The sequence below is a fragment of the Pseudophryne corroboree genome, chromosome 7 (genome assembly GCF_028390025.1).
Source record: "Pseudophryne corroboree isolate aPseCor3 chromosome 7, aPseCor3.hap2, whole genome shotgun sequence".
In the NCBI taxonomy this organism is placed as follows: Eukaryota; Metazoa; Chordata; class Amphibia; order Anura; family Myobatrachidae; genus Pseudophryne; species Pseudophryne corroboree.
In genome coordinates, this window is record NC_086450.1 from 418,203,816 (window position 1) to 418,222,989 (window position 19,174).

The 19,174-nt window shown below is 47.2% G+C and overlaps 1 protein-coding gene across 7 annotated transcripts in view; it reads right to left on the minus strand.

Moving 5' to 3' along the window:
• LOC134945472 (dynein axonemal assembly factor 8-like) overlaps nt 1–19,174 on the minus strand; it is a 318,655-nt gene that overhangs the window by 78,997 nt on the left and 220,484 nt on the right. For 5 of the 7 annotated variants that reach the window (XM_063934780.1, XM_063934778.1, XM_063934782.1 and 2 more), the window contains 4 exons: nt 8,306–8,620; nt 3,947–4,009; nt 3,725–3,778; nt 1,094–1,263 (listed from right to left, as the gene is read on the minus strand). The exons of 1 other annotated variant lie outside the window; for it this stretch is intronic. In XM_063934780.1, the coding sequence (XP_063790850.1) occupies nt 1,094–1,263; nt 3,725–3,778; nt 3,947–4,009; nt 8,306–8,620 (602 nt within the window). The remainder of the gene's footprint in view (nt 1–1,093; nt 1,264–3,724; nt 3,779–3,946; nt 4,010–8,305; nt 8,621–19,174) is intronic. One more of the 7 variants, XM_063934779.1, reaches the window with a different exon arrangement.

The window sequence follows — 19,174 nt, forward strand, 5'->3', positions numbered from 1 at the left end:
AGTCAAAATGTAATGAAATATCGCACCGTGTGTACACACCTTAAGTGGAGCTTACAATTTATGGCCCAGATTTATCAAGCCTTGGAGAGTGATAAATTGCATGGTGATAAAGTAACAGCCAATCAGCTCCTAACTGCCATGTTACAGGCTGTGTTTGAAAAATGACAGAAGCTGGTACTTTATCACTGTGTAATTTATCACTCTCCAAGGCTTGATAAATCTGGGCGTATGGACCTGATTCAGTAAGGATTGCATGCTGGGGGTCACCCATCACAGGGCAAGGCCGTCCAGCATGCTAACAGCTGCCCCCCCCCCACCCCCCTTGACCACGCTGAAATTACGTGATCGCTAAAAAATGAGGTAGCCACCTGCTTACACAGCTTGGCTGCACCCACAGGAGGCCCGCCTCCATTCTCGTGATCGCAACAGCTGTGTGTGACCTCATGCAGCCGCCCTAGTCACGCCCACCGTTAAAGCTGCCACACCACGTTTTTACGCTGCTTCCCCCTCCCCTGTGCGAACATCTCAGCCTGATTGAGAGGCAGAGGTGATCTTCTTTTTTGCGGGGCACCGCATCCTCTAAGCAGATTTTGCGGTCGGATCATGTATTGCGATCCAACCTGAATCAGGCCCTATGCCCTTACCACATCGACACACATAAACAGAATGGTTTTGCAGTGTGGGAGGAAACCGGAGCCGCCGGAGGAAACCCATGCAAACACAAGGAGAACATACAAACTCCACACACAGAGGAGCACGACTGGGAATTACACTCATGGCCTTAGTGGTGTGTGGCTGTAATCCTAACCACGACACCATCCATACTGACCTAAGTTGACGTCTTTTGTCTTGTTTGCAGCTTGTGTAGTAATATAGAAGTGTGCCATGTTTGTGAATCTAATCTATTATAATTTCAGATCCAAAACCACCAGAAGGACCCTGTCGCATTACGCAGAAAAGACAAATCACCGAGAAAGAGAGTTTTTGTGGAAAAAACTAACCAATTAAGCTTTGGTTTAAAGTGTAGTAGTACAGTATACATGGAGTATTAGGAGAGTCACTGGCCTAATGTATCTCTCCAGATGCTCCTCACCTGTTTAACCTCGGGGGGGATTATATTTAATGAATCTTCCGTTGTCAGGGTGACCAGCTTCAGTCCCACCAAGACAAACCTCTGCATTCCAATTTTGTGCAGTATCTTCCCCAAGTTCCTGCTCCAGCCTCCTGGTTTGAGGATGAGAACTGTGTAGAGCAATGGTGGGCCTATAGAAAGTCAAGACAATATAACGGTTTAGTTTACATCCCAAAACAAAGAGGCGCTCATGCACTCCTTCCTAGCGGCTGTGCGGAAAATGTATTTCTCTGTGCAATTGACTTCGCGTCTATGTAAAAAGAGTTCCAATTCAGCAGTCACAGATTTTCATCACACCAATTTCTGCTGTGCTTCATCTTTGTACGTGTGTAAAACCAATACCTGTGTCGGTGCGACTAAGGTGCAAAACTGAAAGAAAAATACCATACACTACTCCTAACGCATAAAGTTGCTGACTGCATGAGGAAAGATATGCATGACACTATTTCCATCCATATCCAACCCTAAGGGACATAGGGGTATATGCAATTCCGGGCAAATTGCGGCACTTTTTCGCCCGTTTTTAAATTAGACACAATTCGACCGTCGAATTCCGGCAGGTGGGTGCCGGAATTCGACATATTCAATAAAAAACGAATTCGACAGTCCCGCTGTCGAAAAACGGCCGATTTGACGGATTTTGATTAGATTTTTAAAAATGTATAAAAAACTGGGAAAAAAAAACGGTAAAAAAACAAAAAATTGCGTGGGGTCCCCCCTCCTAAGCATAACCAGCCTCGGGCTCTTTGAGCTGGTCCTGGTTGCCAAAATACGGGGGGAAAAAATGGGACCCCTTTCCCCGAATGCAGAGACCCCCCGTGACTCCTGTCACAGAAGGTCCCTTCTGCCAATCAGGAAGCGCCACTTCGTGGCACTCTCCTGATTGGCTTTGCGCGTCTGAGCTGGCAGACAACGCATCGCACAGCTCCCTCCATTCGTTTCAATAGTGGGAACTTTGCGGTCAGCGGTGGGGTTACCCGCGGTCAGCCGCTGACCGCGGGTGACCTCACCACTGATCGCAAAGTTCCCACCATTGAAGATAATGGAGGGGGCTGTGTGATGCGCTTCTGACAGCTCCGACGCGCCTACAGTTAATCAGGAGAGTGCCACGAAGTGGCGCTTCCTGATTGGCTGAAGGGACCCTCTGTGACAGTACTCACAGGGGGTCTCTGCATTCGGGGAAAGGGGTCCCATGTGTAAACATGGGACCCCTTTCAGTCCGTCTGGTTCGGGTAAATGCGTTTTTTTTGTTTTGCCAAGTACGTGGATTATAATAAAAGAACTGGACACTGGATCAGGTGAGTATAATTTTATTTTCGGGTACCCCGGACGTCGACATTGGAGACGAGGCCAGAGTCGGCGTGTCAACATAGGTAAGTATGTGTGTCGGCATGTATGTAATAAAGTTATACTTTCACTGTGTCTGTGTCCTGTTTTTATTTGGGTATTTTTTTTGCAGTAGAACTACAGGTACCAGCGGGCCCGTTTCCCCCCCGCATGCTGGTACTTGTGGTTCTCCAAGTACCGGCTTGCGGGGGAGGCTTGCTGGGACTTGTAGTTCTTCTGCAAAAAATAATATTCTTACATTTTTATACATGGCTATCAGCCCCCATCCGCAGCCCTTGGATGGGGGGGACAGCCTCGGGCTTCACCCCTGGCCCTTGGGTGGCTGGGGGGGACACCCCTTGATTGAAGGGGTCCCCACTCCTCCAGGGTACCCCGGCCAGGGGTGACTAGTTGGGTATTTAATGCCACGGCCGCAGGGCGCTGTATAAAAGTGACCCCCGGCTGTGGCATTATCTGTCCAGCTAGTGAAGCCCGGTGCTGGTACAAAACATACGGGGGACCACTACTCTTTTTGTCCCCCGTATTTTTTGCACCAGGACAAGGCGCAGAGCCCGGTGCTGGTTGTTAAAATACGGGGGATCCCCTTTCATTTTTTTCCCTGTATTTTGGCAACCAGGACCGGCTCAAAGAGCCCGAGGCTGGTTATGCTTAGGAGGGGGGACCCCACGCATTTTTTTTTCTGATTTTTACACCATTCCATAAAAAAAAAAAAAATATATATATATATATATATATATATATTTTTTTTTTTAAATATATAAATAATACTTGTGTCTCCTAAATAGACAAACCAAGTACCTAATCCCTTCTAATATAAATAGATATGCTATTACCAATAAAAAAAACACACAAAAAAACATGTTTTTAAATTTTTTTTATTAGATTCCGCCAGCAAAGTGTGGCGGATTGAAAATGACGAATTTACTGTCTAAAAGCACTGTTGTCGAATTTACAATCTTCAATTGAATATACTTTTGTCGAAATGCCGCATTTGTACCATTGCAGAAATGTCGAATTTGACAAATGTCAAATTTCAAAAAGTCGAATTTGGAATGGCCGTTTTTTTGGCGAAAAGTACTGTATTGCCGATTTTTTTCTTGGGGCGAAAATGTCCTGTTTTTCGACATTTTCGGGAATTCGACCGCAATTGCATATACCCCATAATCACTTTGCAGCAATGTTGGGCTATGATCTATAAGTGTTTGTTCTTTTCCAGAGCAGAAAATGGGAAGGATTGGAGCTTACCTAACAGCATGTAACCAAATATCGACTCAGTCTGTCCCCTGTGATCTCCTCCGCCTGTCAGAAGCATAAAATAACTGTTTCTATTGCAAATCAGGTTATTTATAATACAATTTAAATGGTCTCATTGCGGAAAATGTGAGCACTCAAGTTAAATGCTGCAGACCCTGGGTGGTGATTGGCTGCCCAGGGTAGTATGGGACACAATACACTTCACACACTCACCTGCAGGCTGGCAGTGGATTCCAGGAGGAGCGATGTACTTTAGCACTGATCGGCTTTGTGGATCTGAGGAGTAAAACAATATCATAAGGAAATAGCAGCTGCAGAAACCGCTCCAGGAAGATTCACAGCAAAGACGTCTATATCCAAGTGGTGCTAATAAAATCAGAGTTATACAACAGTGAAGGTCCGAAAGGGCAACTAAATGCCTTAAAGTTGTCTGCTCAGTTTAGTTTACTAATAAAAAAAATAAAATAGCTAAGACCGTGGTGTGCTCACTGATGACAGAGAGGGTTCTTAAAGGGACTCAAACTTTCATGTTTTCCTTTGTATCTGTGAGCAGACAAGTAAATGAGCAAACATTGGGCCTATTTCAGCTTGGATCGCTACTGAGGCTGAAATAGCGATTGTCTCAAAACTACTACTGCTAAAAATGGCATGTGAAGAGCTGCTCAGAAAGGAAAAAGATGCCCACCGATGCATTCGCAGATTTGCATATGCAGTCGCATAACTGTGATGCATTTGCAGAAATCAAGCACCATTGACAGTTGCGGTTTATCCATGCCCTCTCAAAATAATGCAACTGCAGTCGCACCGGGTGCCATGTTTTTCATCACAGTGATGGCAGCTGACGTCAGATGCACGCCCCAAAAGCGTCCATGGCATGCCTGCGTTTTCGGAACCACTCCCCACAAATGCCATGTTGCCTCCCGCAAAGGGTCACTTCCTGTCAATCACTTCGCGGTCGCATTTCACTGGGCCTGCGACTGCACTGTGGTCTTCTCGCATGTGCAATGCTTCGCAGTGCATGCGCAGTCTGCCTATAATCGCACAGTGCGTGCGTTCTCACATTTGCAAATGATTGTGAAATAGGCCGATTGTCTTCCTTTGGATCAAGCATTTGCTTGGGTTCGACCTCACAGTTTCCCCGCTATATCGATATTTGAACTGTAAAACGCAGATATCAAACATCGGAATGGATAGGTTACATTCTCAAGAATATTAGGACAGCCTACGCTGTATGAAAGAGCAGGGTACAGTTTAAAGTTCATTGGGAACCGGTGGCTACATTGTGAAATGCAGATGTATTAACCTGGAGAAGGCATACGGAAGTGATAAACCAGTGATAAGCGCAAGACGATAAACGCACCATCCAATCAGCTCCTGTCAATTTACATATTGGAGCTGATTGGCTGGTGCGTTTCTCACCTTGCACTTATCACTGGTTTATCACTTCCTCCATGCCTTCTCCAGGTTAATACATCTGCCCCACTAGTAACAGTTCAGTTAAGTATTACTTGATTATTGAAAAATTAAGAAACAGGAAAATGTCTTTTACAATTCAACAGTGTTGTGTCCTAGTGCAAAGAAAAGGGAAAGGAAAGCATGAAACTGTATATATGATTTTTCATGTGCTGGCCAGTTGCCCCACACCATGGAGCACCTATAGCATATATACAGTATCACATACACATTTCCATACTGCATGAATAATGTATAGGCATACGTCCCTATCTAGCATATCACTGGGGAAGCAGAACAGGGACGAACACGCATCAGCAGAGAACTGTAAGGACATGGACAGTACTTGCGTCATAGATGTGGAAATGCCTCCCAGGATTAAGATGTGCATCCTATTGGTACTGGAGGCCTTGTGCAACAATACATAATCATGGCTATCTAGCTGCTTCTGATTGGCTGATTGCACACTGACCCCTCCAGCTGACAGTACTTTAGTCATTAACACGCGGTCTATTTTTTCTTGAGAAGTTATTGTCTATTTCCTTTATTTCACATTTCTATTTGGACTACTGAAGGAAAGAAGATTCCTACAGTATGTGATTTTAAAGTGGTAAACCACAGATATAGAGATGTTTGTGTGTGGTTTTGATGTTTCTTAATAACTGTGTATATGTAGGCTTACCATACTATCTCTTTAAACCTGGACACTCATGGATTACACAGGTTCTGTGGCTGATTAAAACCAGGCTTGAAGTCAGCCAGCCACAGAACCTGTGTAATTAATTAGTGTCCTGGTTTAAAGAGCTAGTATGGTAAGTATATATATATATATATATATATATATATATAACAATTCGTTATCCTGTTTGTACACAGGCCCTCATTCCGAGTTGTTCGCTCGCTAGCTGATTTTAGCAGCATTGCACACGCTAGGCCGCCGCCCTCTGGGAGTGTATCTTAGTTTAGCAGAATAGCGAACGAAAGATTAGCAGAACTGCTACTAAATAATTCTTTGCAGTTTCTGAGTAGCTCCGGACCTACTCACAGATTGCGATCAGCTCAATCCGTTTTTTCTGGTTTGACGTCACAAACGGCCAGCCACTCCCCCGTTTCTCCAGACACTCCTGCGTTTTTCCCTGACACGCCTGCGTTTTTTAACACACTCCCGGAAAATGCTCAGTTACCACCCAGAAACGCCCCTTTCCTGTCAATCATTCACTGATCAGCAGTGCGACTAAAAAGCGCCGCTGGATCCACAGCAAAACTGCTAAGTTTTTAGTTAAATAACTAAGCGCATGCGCCCTGCGTGCCTTGCACATGCGCAATTACCAACAAATCGCAGCATAGCGAAAATTGGCAACGAGTGAACAACTCGGAAAGAACCCCACAGTACAATAATGTATACTAGCCTACACTCCCGGAATCTCCCAGAATAACAGTGCACTCTGCTTCACTGCAGGGTATACCAATTCACTGTGAAGTCTCCCAGAAGTCAAAGGCACCCCGCTTCACTGAGGAGTCTCTGAGAAGTGCAAGGCACCCCACTTCACTGAGGAGTCTCTGAGAAGTGCAAGGCACCTCGCTTCACTGAGGAGTCTCTGAGAAGTGCAAGGCACCCCGCTTCACTGAGGAGTCTCTGAGAAGTGCAAGGCACCCCGCTTCACTGAGGAGTCTCTGAGAAGTGCAAGGCACACTGCTTCACTGAGGAGTCTCTGAGAAGCACAAGACACATCGCTTCACTTTGGGGTCTCCCAGTAGAGCAGGGCACCATGCTTCACTGTGGAGTCTCCCAGTAGAGCAGGGCACCACACTTTACTGTGGAGTCTCCTAGAAGAGCAGGGCACCACGCTTCACTACGGAGTCTTCCAGAAGAGCAGGGCACCCGCTTCACTGCAGAGTCTCCCAGAAGAGCAGGGCACCACACTTCACTGCGGAATATCCCAGAAGAGCAGGGCACCACACTTCACTGCGGAATATCCCAGAAGAGCAGGGCACCCGCTTCACTGCGGAATCTCCCAGAAGAGCAGGGCACCCCGCTTCACTGCAGAATATCCCAGAAGAGCAGGGCACCCGCTTCACTGCGGAATCTCCCAGAAGAGCAGGGCACCCCGCTTCACTGCGGAATCTCCCAGAAGAGCAGGGCACCCCGCTTCACTGCGGAATCTCCTAGTTGAGCAGGGCACCACACTTCACTGCGGAATCTCCCATTAGAGCATGACACCCCGCTTCACTGCAGAATCTCCTAGAAAAGCAGGGTACCCCGCTTCCCTGCTTCAGCCTTAGTGCTTATTGTGAAACCCTTTTGTAGCATCCTGTTCTCTGTTACTGCTTCCCCTGTGTTCCATTCCTGCACGGAGTCCTGGCCCTGCCCACCCAGTATGCTGTCTCAGTGTCAATATGCCTCATGGTGAAATACGGACACTAACTTCACTGCATATCAGCTCTGTACTAGGGAACCTAGACAGAGGGCTGCGAACTGCGTGTTGGGCACAATGAAGCCGAAACCTCCTTGCAGGAGTCCCTGAGGAGCAACACCAGCACGTTAAACTCTGCACCTCTGTTCTGGTCTCAGCCAATCCCGAAGTACGGGTTAGCATCCATTAAATCCATCTGTGAGTTGTAAAATAGATGAATGATAAGGCTGAAACTTAATAGAAGAGGAAATGGAATAAAAAGATGCACAAGATAAAGGACGCATAATACAGCAAAGGCCTGACATAAAGGTTTCAGCAGGTGAGGGCTGGCCAAAGTGTATAAAGGAGGAATAGACTTGGTGATATAGAGATAGAGCTCAGAGAAAAGTAAGAAGGCATGAAGGTAGAAGTAGGCTGCATGGAAAACATACGAGTAGGTAGGCCTGTGAAAATATAAGCAGGTTTGAGAGAACAGAGCGTGTCCTGAGGGAAAGGAGACAGTCCAGTGGGTAAGCAAGTAGACAAGATCCCAAGATCAATGGTAGTACTGTGAGGAGTTAGCTGAGATGGAAAGCCCAGTGATCTGTGGGAGCAGATGTAGAATGAGGAAGTAGAAGGGACAATGATGGAATCTAAGTCACCCCTACGGGGCGTAGATCCACAGACAGACAGGCAGTGCACAGGTATGATATGAGATGATGTTTACCAGAAACCAAGTCCCAGTCTGTGAAAATTAGGGCCGCCTGTCGAAAAGCAATTTCAGGTGTTGCAGACATAATGAGCTGGGCTTGCAGTTTTCCTGTGGTGGGAACAAGCTCTCTGATAGCATTGGCCAGGGTGGTGAAGGCGTGGACTTGGCGCAAGGCACACACCAGAGCCGGAGTAGAGGTCAGCTGGTCCACACTTGCCTGCCAGGGCCGATCTCCCACCTCATACGGCGTAATTTCCTTTGCTTGAAGCCGACTCAGGCAAGGCAGCCACTTCACCCCCAGGACTTCGAAGCTTTGAACTCCAGAACCTGCTGGAAAGACATGCAGTTTAGAGCACCATTCCTATCAATGTAACTACAATATTTATAACCATAATACTAAGAAGAAACAATGGTTTGAATTTAACATTAAGCGGGTGGAGAGTGGTTAAAGGTATTATCATTATTATTTATATTATTTATTTATTATTGTTTATACCACGCCACCAGTTTACACAGCTCTGCACAAAGAATATTAATCAGCCTTTGTCACATTGAAGCTCACAGTGTAATTCCCTCAGTTGCCAGAATCCATGTAACCTACCATTATGATTTTGGAGTGTGGAAAGTAACCCACAAAAATAACTCATGAACTTAGTGCTGTACGTTGGGAATGCTTACCACTGTGTCACCATACCACCATCTCAAGATGGGGGGTGGTGAATTTGGATGTGACATGAAAGTAATGGGTACATACAGATACGGTATAGCGGGTATTCAATTAGTGCCACACTATTCGCTATTTTTTAGGGTGAATGGGGATTCACCCTATGCAACAGCAGCGTCATTTTTTCGCCTAGGCGAAACATTTGTCAGGAGCGAAAAACACGTGGATCAGCGAATCCACGTGTTTTCGCAACTGCGCCAGCAAAAACACGGTCCGTTTTCACCGATTTTGAGGCATTTTTTGGCAATGCCTTTTCGCAAAGAAAAAAATAAGATTTTACTCACCGGTAAATCTATTCCGTAAGGACCATGGGGAATAGACGGGCTCCGCAGGAGACTGGGCACTCTAAAAGAAAGATTAGGTACTATCTGGTGTGCACTGGCTCCTCCCTCTATGCCCCTCCTCCAGACCTCAGTTAGGATACTGTGCCCGGAAGAGCTGACACAATAGGAAAGGATTTTGAATCCCGGGTAAGACTCATACCAGCCACATCAATCACACCGTATAACTCGTGATACTATACCCAGTTAACAGTATGAAATATAACTGAGCCTCTCAACAGATGGCTCAACAATAACCCTTTAGTTAGGCAATAACTATATACAAGTATTGCAGACAATCCGCACTTGGGATGGGCGCCCAGCATCCACTACGGACTACGAGAAATAGATTTACCGGTGAGTAAAATCTTATTTTCTCTGACGTCCTAGTGGATGCTGGGAACTCCGTAAGGACCATGGGGATTATACCAAAGCTCCCAAACGGGCGGGAGAGTGCGGATGACTCTGCAGCACCGAATGAGAGAACGCAAGGTCCTCCTCAGCCAGGGTATCAAATTTGTAGAATTTTGCAAACGTGTTTGCCCCTGACCAAGTTGCAGCTTGGCAAAGTTGTAAAGCCGAGACCCCTCGGGCAGCCGCCCAAGATGAGCCCACCTTCCTTGTGGAATGGGCTTTTACTGATTTCGGATGCGGCAATCCAGCCGCAGAATGCGCCAGCTGAATTGTGCTACAAATCCAGCGAGCAATAGTCTGCTTAGAAGCAGGGGCACCTATTTTGTTGGGTGCATACAGGATAAAAAACGAGTCAGTTTTCCTGACTCCAGCCGTCCTGGAAATATAAATTTTTAAGGCCCTGACTACGTCCAGAAACTTGGAATCTTCCAAGTCCCTAGTAGCCGCAGGCACTACAATAGGTTGGTTCAAGTGAAAAGCTGATACCACCTTAGGGAGAAACTGGGGACGAGTCCTCAATTCTGCCCTATCCATATGGAAAATCAGATAAGGGCTTTTACATGACAAAGCCGCCAATTCTGACACACGCCTGGCCGAAGCCAAGGCCAATAACATGACCACTTTCCACGTGAGATATTTCAGATCCACAGTTTTAAGTGGCTCAAACCAATGTGATTTCAGGAAACTCAACACCACGTTGAGATCCCACGGTGCCACAGGAGGCACAAAAGGGGGCTGAATATATAGCACTCCCTTTACAAAAGTCTGAACTTCAGGCAGTGAAGCCAGTTCTTTCTGGAAGAAAATCGACAGAGCCGAAATCTGGACCTTAATGGAACCCAATTTTAGGCCCATAGTCACTCCCGACTGTAGGAAGTGCAGAAAACGACCCAGCTGAAATTCCTCTGTTGGGGCCTTCCTGGCCTCACACCACGCAACATATTTTCGCCAAATACGGTGATAATGGTTTGCGGTTACTTCTTTCCTGGCTTTTATCAGCGTAGGAATGACTTCCTCCGGAATGCCCTTTTGCTTTAGGATCCGGAATTCAACCGCCATGCCGTCCAACGCAGCCGTGGTAAGTCTTGGAACAGACAGGGCCCCTGCTGTAGCAGATCCTGTCTGAGCGGTAGAGGCCATGGGTCCTCTGATATTATTTCTGTAAGTTCTGGGTACCAAGCTCTTCTTGGCCCATCCGGAACCACGAGTATCGTTCTTACTCCTCGTTTTCTTATTATTCTCATTACCTTTGGTATGAGAGGCAGAGGAGGGAATACATAAACCGACTGGTACACCCACGGTGTCACTAGAGCGTCCACAGCTATTGCCTGAGGGTCCCTTGACCTGGCGCAATATCTAGTTTTTTGTTTAGGCGGGACGCCATCATGTCCACCTGTGGCCTTTCCCAACGGTTTACCAACAGTTGGAAGACTTCTGGATGAAGTCCCCACTCTCCCGGGTGTCGGTCGTGTCTGCTGAGGAAGTCTGCTTCCCAGTTGCCCACTCCCGGAATGAACACTGCTGACAGTGCTAAGACGTGATTTTCCGCCCATCGGAGAATCCTTGTGGCTTCTGCCATCGCCATCCTGCTTCTTGTGCCGCCCTGTCGGTTTACATGGGCGACTGCCGTGATGTTGTCTGATTGGATCAGTACCGGCTGGTTTTGAAGCAGAGGCCTTGCCAGACTTAGGGCATTGTAAATGGCCCTCAGTTCCAGAATATTTATGTGTAGGGATGACTCCTGACTTGACCAAAGTCCTTGGAAATTTCTTCCCTGTGTGACTGCCCCCCAGCCTCGAAGGCTGGCATCCGTGGTTACCAGGACCCAGTCCTGTATGCCGAATCTGCGGCCCTCTTGAAGATGAGCACTCTGCAGCCACCACAGTAGAGATACCCTGGTCCTTGGAGACAGGGTTATCAGCCGATGCATCTGAAGATGCGATCCCGACCACTTGTCCAAGAGGTCCCACTAAAAGGTTCTTGTATGGAACCTGGCGAATGGAATTTTGCTTCGTAAGAAGCTACCATTTTTCCCAGGACTCGTGTGCAGTGATGCACCGATACCTGTTTTGGTTTCAGGAGGTCTCTGACTAGAGATGACAGCTCCTTGGCTTTCTCCTGCGGGAGAAACACTTTTTTCTGTTCTGTGTCCAGAACCATCCCCAGGAACAGTAGGCGTGTGGTAGGAACCAGCTGTGACTTTGGAATGTATAGAATCCATCCGTGCTGTTGTAGCACTTCCCGAGATAGTGCTACTCCGACCAACAACTGCTCCTTGGACCTCGCCTTTATAAGGAGATCGTCCAAGTACGGGATAATTAAAACTCCCTTTTTTCAAAGGAGTATCATCATTTCTGCCATTACCTTGGTAAAGACCCTCGGTGCCGTGGACAGTCCAAACGGCAGTGTTTGGAATTGGTAATGGCAATCCTGTACCACAAATCTGAGGTACTCCTGGTGAGGATGGTAAATGGGGACATGTAGGTAAGCATCCTTGATGTCCAGGGATACCATGTAATCCCCCTCCTCCAGGCTTGCAATAACCGCCCTGAGCGATTCCATCTTGAACTTGAATTTTTTTATGTATGTGTTCAAGGATTTCAAATTTAAAACGGGTCTCACCGAACCGTCCGGTTTCGGTACCACAAACAGTGTGGAATAGTAACCCCGTCCTTGTTGAAGTAGGGGCACCTTGACTATCACCTGCTGGAAATACAGCTTGTGAATTGCCTCTAGCACAGCCTCCCTGCCTGAGGGAGTTGTCGGCAAGGCAGATTTGAGGAAACGGCGGGGGGGGGGGGGAGACGCCTCGAATTCCAGCTTGTACCCCTGAGATACTACTTGAAGGATCCAGGGATCCACCTGTGAGCGAGCCCACTGATCGCTGAAATTTTTGAGGCGGCCCCCCACCGTACCTGGCTACGCCTGTGGAGCCCCCGCGTCATGCGGTGGACTCAGAGGAAGCGGGGGAAGAATTTTGATTCTGGGAACTGGCTGACTGGTGCAGCTTTTTCCCTCTTCCCTCGTCTCTGTGCAGAAAGGAAGCGCCTTTGACCCGCTTGCTTTTCTGAAGCCGAAAAGACTGTACCTGATAATACAGTGCTTTTCTTAGGCTGTGAGGAAACCTGAGGTAAAACATTTTCTTCCCAGCTGTTGCTGTGGATACGAGGTCCCAGAGACCATCCCCAAACAATTCCTCACCCTTATAAGGCTCTATGTGCCTTTTAAAGTCAGAATCACCTGTCCAGTGTCGGGTCTCTAATACCCTCCTGACAGAATGGACATTGCATTAATTCTGGATGCCAGCCGGCAAAATATCCCTCTGTGCATCCCTCATATATAAGACGACGTCTTATGTTCGCAAAATAGTATCCCTGTTTGACAGGGTTACAGACCACGCTGCAGCAGCACTATCTGCAGGTCTCAGTCTAGTACCTGAGTGTGTAAATACAGACTTCAGGCTAGCCTCCTGCTATTTATCAGCAGGTACCTTCAAAGTGGTCGTATCCTAAGACGGCAGTGCCACCTTTTTTGACAAACGTGTGAGCGCCTTATCCACCCTAGGGGATATCTCCCAGCGTAACTTATCCTCTGGCGGGAAAGGGTACGCCATCAGTAACTTTTTAGAAATTACCAGTTTCTTATCGGGGGAACCCACGCTTTTTCACACTTCATTCACTCATTTGATGGGGGAACAAAACACTGCCTGCTTTTTCTCCCCACACATAAAACCCTTTTTTAGTGGTACTTGGGTTAATGTCAGAAATGTGTAACACATTTTTTATTGCCGGGATCATGTAACGGATGTTCCTAGTGGATTGTGTATATGTCTCAACCTCGTCGACACTGGAGTCAGACTCCTTGTCGACATCTGTGTCTGCCATCTGAGGGAGCGGGCGTTTTTGAGCCCCTGATGGCCTTTGAGACTCCTGGGTAGGTGCGGGCTGAGAAGCCGGCTGTCCCATAGCTGTTACGTCATCCAGCCTTTTATGTAAGGAGTTGACACGGTCGGTTAATACCTTCCACCTATCCATCCACTCTGGTGTCGGCCCACAGGGGGCGACATCCCATTTATCGGCATCTGCTCCGCCTCCACATAAGCCTCCTCATCAAACATGTCGACACAGCCGTACCGACATACCACACACACACAGGGAATGCTCTGACTGAGGACAGGACCCCACACAGCCCTTTGGGGAGACAGAGAGAGAGTATGCCAGCACACACCAGAGCGCTATATAATGTAGGGATAAACACTATCACTGAGTGAATTTTCCCCAATAGCTGCTTGTATAAACAATATTGCGCCTAAATTTACTGCCCCCCCTCTCTTTTTAACCCTTTGAGCCTGAAAACTACAGGGGAGAGCCTGGGGAGCTGTCTTCCAGCTACACTGTGAAGAGAAAATGGCGCCAGTGTGCTGAGGGAGATCGCTCCGCCCCTTTTTCGCGGACTTTTCTCCCGCTTTTTTATGGATTCTGGCAGGGGTAATTATCACATATATAGCCTCTGGGGCTATATATTGTGATTATTTTGCCAGCCAAGGTGTTTTTATTGCTGCTCAGGGCGCCCCCCCCCCCCAGCGCCCTGCACCCTCAGTGACCGGAGTGTGAAGTGTGTATGAGGAGCAATGGCGCACAGCTGCAGTGCTGTGAGCTACCTTGGTGAAGACTGAAGTCTTCTGCCGCCGATTTTCCGGACCATCTTCATGCTTCTGGCTCTGTAAGGGGGACGGCGGCGCGGCTCCGGGAACGAACACCAAGGACGGGTCCTGCGGTCGATCCCTCTGGAGCTAATGGTGTCCAGTAGCCTAAGAAGCCCAAGCTAGCTGCAAGCAGGTAGGTTTGCTTCTTCTCCCCTTAGTCCCTCGTTGCAGTGAGCCTGTTGCCAGCAGATCTCACTGTAAAATAAAAAACCTAAAATAAACTTTCTTTCTAGGAGCTCAGGAGAGCCCCTAGTGTGCATCCAGCTCGGCCGGGCACAGAAATCTAACTGAGGTCTGGAGGAGGGGCATAGAGGGAGGAGCCAGTGCACACCAGATAGTACCTAATCTTTCTTTTAGAGTGCCCAGTCTCCTGCGGAGCCCGTCTATTCCCCATGGTCCTTACGGAGTTCCCAGCATCCACTAGGACGTCAGAGAAAATAAGTGAAAAGGCATTGGTGAAAATGCCTTAAAAACGGGAAAAAAACAACCCTGCAATTGAATACACAGGGGGGTAAATTCGATAGCGCCGAAAATGCTGGAGCTAACTGAATACCCCCCATAATGTTCATGCATCATTGTAACTATCACTAGGGCACAGTAGCGGGGATGTTCTTATGTTTACTGTTTTGTGATTGGCTGTATAAAATGGTAGGGGTCACGCTGACAACCGAGCGCAGCGGTAGCGAAGCGAGGCACATTGCCCTAAGCATGGCGAGCGAAGCGATGGCGGTCCCTTTACGAAGAAAACGTCAGAAAAAACAACGTCACTTTACGAAGAAAACATGTCGGCATGATGACGATGTTGACCTTTTCCTGGGTGTTGACCTAGTGCCTGTCGACCAATAGTGGTCGACCTAATGAGTGTCAACCTAAATAGGGTCCACCCAACAATCCCATTCTATTTTAACAGAGCGTTAGACTCATGTTCCCTTGCAGCATAGTGAACTATGGGAGAGATTTATCAAAGCTCGGAGTGAGATAAAGTGTAGAGAGATAAAGTACCAACCAATCAGCTCCTATCTGCCACTGAGTAGGGTGCGGGGCCCCCTTGACCCCAGGTCTCATGCGTTTAATACATAGACAGGCAGCAAAATGAAGGTCCTTACCATTAGCATCCTAATGACTGTACATTGATAAAATACTATTTACATTTTTTGCTGATTGGTAAAGATTTGGAAAATGTTATGTATTAGTGGGGCAGATGTATTAACCTGGAGAAGGCATAAGGAAGTGATAAACCAGTGATATGTGCAAGGTGATAATGCACCATCCAATCAGCTCCAATATGTAAATTAACAGTTAGGATCTGATTGGCTGGTGCCTTTATCACCGTGCACATATCACTGGTTTATCACTTCCTCATGCCTTCTCCAGGTTAATACATCTGCCCCAGTATTTCATGTAAAAGGAGAAATGTTTATGACAAAAAGAAATATGTAACACCAAGGAAGACGCATTACCTTGAATACGCCGGAAGGAGCCTTGCAATGCATTATTAGGACATATTCAATAGCACAAAGAGTGTAAAATATCTTCATAATTAGACAATTAAACAACACATGCCCAAACAATCATACATCACGGGACACGGCCGATGCTGAAGGTTTTATAATATGTAAATGTACATAAATTACCCATAAAATCTAGACCTGTTATCATTTGTATGTAATTGCTGCGCAAATGGTGTTTAGATGTTGTGTAGTTAGCCTGAGCTTGTTATATAGTCACAGTTCATTAACATGATTAAAAATGATAAAAGAATAAAAACCAGAAACACTCCGGGCGGGGCTGCTTTGCAGATTGCGTTCCCTCCGGCAGCAAAGTGTCAGTGAGGAGGCCAGGTAAGCCCTCTCAGCCCTCTGGGATGTTACACCTATTAATAGCGTACAAGTGAAAACACATTACAGTACTTCCACCGAACATGTCATTAGCTTGCATTGTGTCCGGCTTCATCAGCACAGATTGGAGACAGGGAGACATCAGTGGGGAAACCCATGGAGGAGAGACTCCTATTTATGGAACTACCCATATTCCTGGATTTGGAAGAGCTGAAGGCAAGGCCTTGGGCTCTATGTGCCGATTAAGGAGGGTGAGCCTGCGAGCTGAGAAGAAACCCATACACAGGAACCTGAGACATGAGTAATTGGGAAGAACGAGGAGGGACACGGAGCCTAATTCAGACCTGATCGTAGATGTGATAAATTTAGCACATCTACAATCAGTTTCTCTGACATGCGGGGGGATGCATTTCATTTTTGTATCACTTTCTCTATAGCTTCGTCTTCCTAAATACTAATTTATTAACACTATAGTTTTTTCACTGGTATGCTACGCTGGGCTTTCTGGCTTATGCTGGTGTTTTGGGGTGCCACACCCTGCACCTAGATATAGCGCTAGGGACCCCAAATATACAGAGACGCCTTGATGCGGCTTTGGGGCTTATTCACACATTTGCGCAAATATGTGTAACGAAGATCTCTGAATTCTATTATTATGTGGAATTTATATCTGGTTACGGTTATCATTCAGGGTGCTGGGGGAAACAAATGCCTTTTTTTCTTGCTTAGAAATACCCCTCCCTTTCGAGCACCTGAATGATATCACTAAGCTAATTGAGCATCAACCAATATATATGTTTGTTGTGAGAGGCAGAGAGGTTCCTGCATTAGGAGGAGGTGCAGGCCCTGACATGCCACATGGAGCATTAAGGGGTTGCTCCAAGGTAGGTAGCTCTTAGCTTAGACATATTGTAGTAAGGAGCCATTATCATGTGGCTCCTTGCTGGTTCATCTTAGACCCAGATTGGGGTAATGGAGGTGTGAGGTGTGGTGCCTCTGGACTGGCTGAGCTGGATGGCCTTAGTGTGGCATACCTTTACATTCTATTAACACTTTTCACTTATTAATTTTTTAACACTATTTCTCTATTTTAATTGCATTTCATTTTTGTATCACTTTCTCTATAGCTTCGGCTTCCTAAATACTAATTTATTAACACTATAGTTTTTTCACTGGTATGCTACGCTGGGCTTTCTGGCTTATGCTGGTGTTTTGGGGTGCCACACCCTGCACCTAGATATAGCGCTAGGGACTCCAAATATACAGAGACGCCTTGATGCGGCTTTGGGGCTTATTCACACATTTGTGCAAATATGTGTAACGAAGATCTCTGAATTCTATTATTATGTGGAATTTATATCTGGTTACGGTTATCATTCAGGGTGCTGGGGGAAACAAATGCCTTTTTTTCATGCGGGGGGATGCCCAGTACAGGGCTAGTCCGCCCCGCATGTCAGGCCCGACCCCCCCTGCGCACAAGTACAAACGCATCGCACAGCGGCGATGCTTTTATACTTGAAGAGTAGCTCCAAGCCTGCGCAGCTCCTGAGCGCTGGCAGGGAGCTACTCGTCGCTGTCCGGGTCACAGTGGCTGCATGTGACATCATGCAGCGGCCACGGCCCGCCCCCTGTACGGTCTGGGCAGCACGCTTGCGTTTCCCAGCCCGTGCACCTAAAACGGCGGCCTAACGCCACCGGCCCTCCCACCCAGCAACCGCCTCTGCCTGTCAGTCAGGCAGAGGTGATCGCAGGGCTGAGATGGCAGTCGGCTGTCTGGCATGCGCCGCGCACTGCGGCGCCGACGCATGCGCAGTTCAGACCTGATCGGCTGCTGTGAGAATTGGGTGACAAGCTTCCAAGCAGTTTTTAGTCTAGGCAAACGCACAAACTCTAACGTATGTTCACCCTATATACAGTAGATATTCGCTCCAGTGAATGGTTCACCCTAATTCCGCTATGGTAGGTCCGCATGGCACCAAGTGTTACAGGGGCTGGTCGAACAGCTCCGCCTCCTGGCGCTCTGCTCGGCATACAGTGAGACTGGGGAGTGCCGCGAGGCAAGGCCCTCATGAATTGCTGCCATGCCCCCTGAAACATGGCCACGCCCTCTTGTCGTGCAGTACAGAGTACAGTGCCAGGGATGTTTTAGAGCCCTAGTCTATTCTGATGGGTATACATACTAAAGGTCATTTTCCATTTTTATCGATTTCAAATGGATGAAAATCGATGCTGTGCTTCAAGGGATAAAACACATACAGATGTGCCCTCATACATCTTCGCCGCAATCATACAGCCCCTCTTGGTACGCCAGGTCGTGTGAGAATCTTCTAGCTTTAAAGTCTTATTTGCTTATGTGTTGTTGAAAATTAGAGATGTGCACTTGAAATTTTTCGGGTTTTGTGTTTTGGTTTTGGGTTCGGTTCCGCGGCCGTGTTTTGGGTTCGACCGCGTTTTGGCAAAACCTCACCGAATTTTTTTTGTCGGATTCGGGTGTGTTTTGGATTCGGGTGTTTTTTTCAAAAAACACTAAAAATCAGCTTAAATCATAGAATTTGGGGGTCATTTTGATCCCAAAGTATTATTAACCTCAAAAACCATAATTTCCACTCATTTTCAGTCTATTCTGAATACCTCACACCTCACAATATTATTTTTAGTCCTAAAATTTGCACCGAGGTCGCTGGATGACTAAGCTAAGCGACCCTAGTGGCCGACACAAACACCTGGCCCATCTAGGAGTGGCACTGCAGTGTCACGCAGGATGGCCCTTCCAAAAAACCCTCCCCAAACAGCACATGACGCAAAGAAAAAAAGAGGCGCAATGAGGTAGCTGTGTGAGTAAGATAAGCGACCCTAGTGGCCGACACAAACACCTGGCCCATC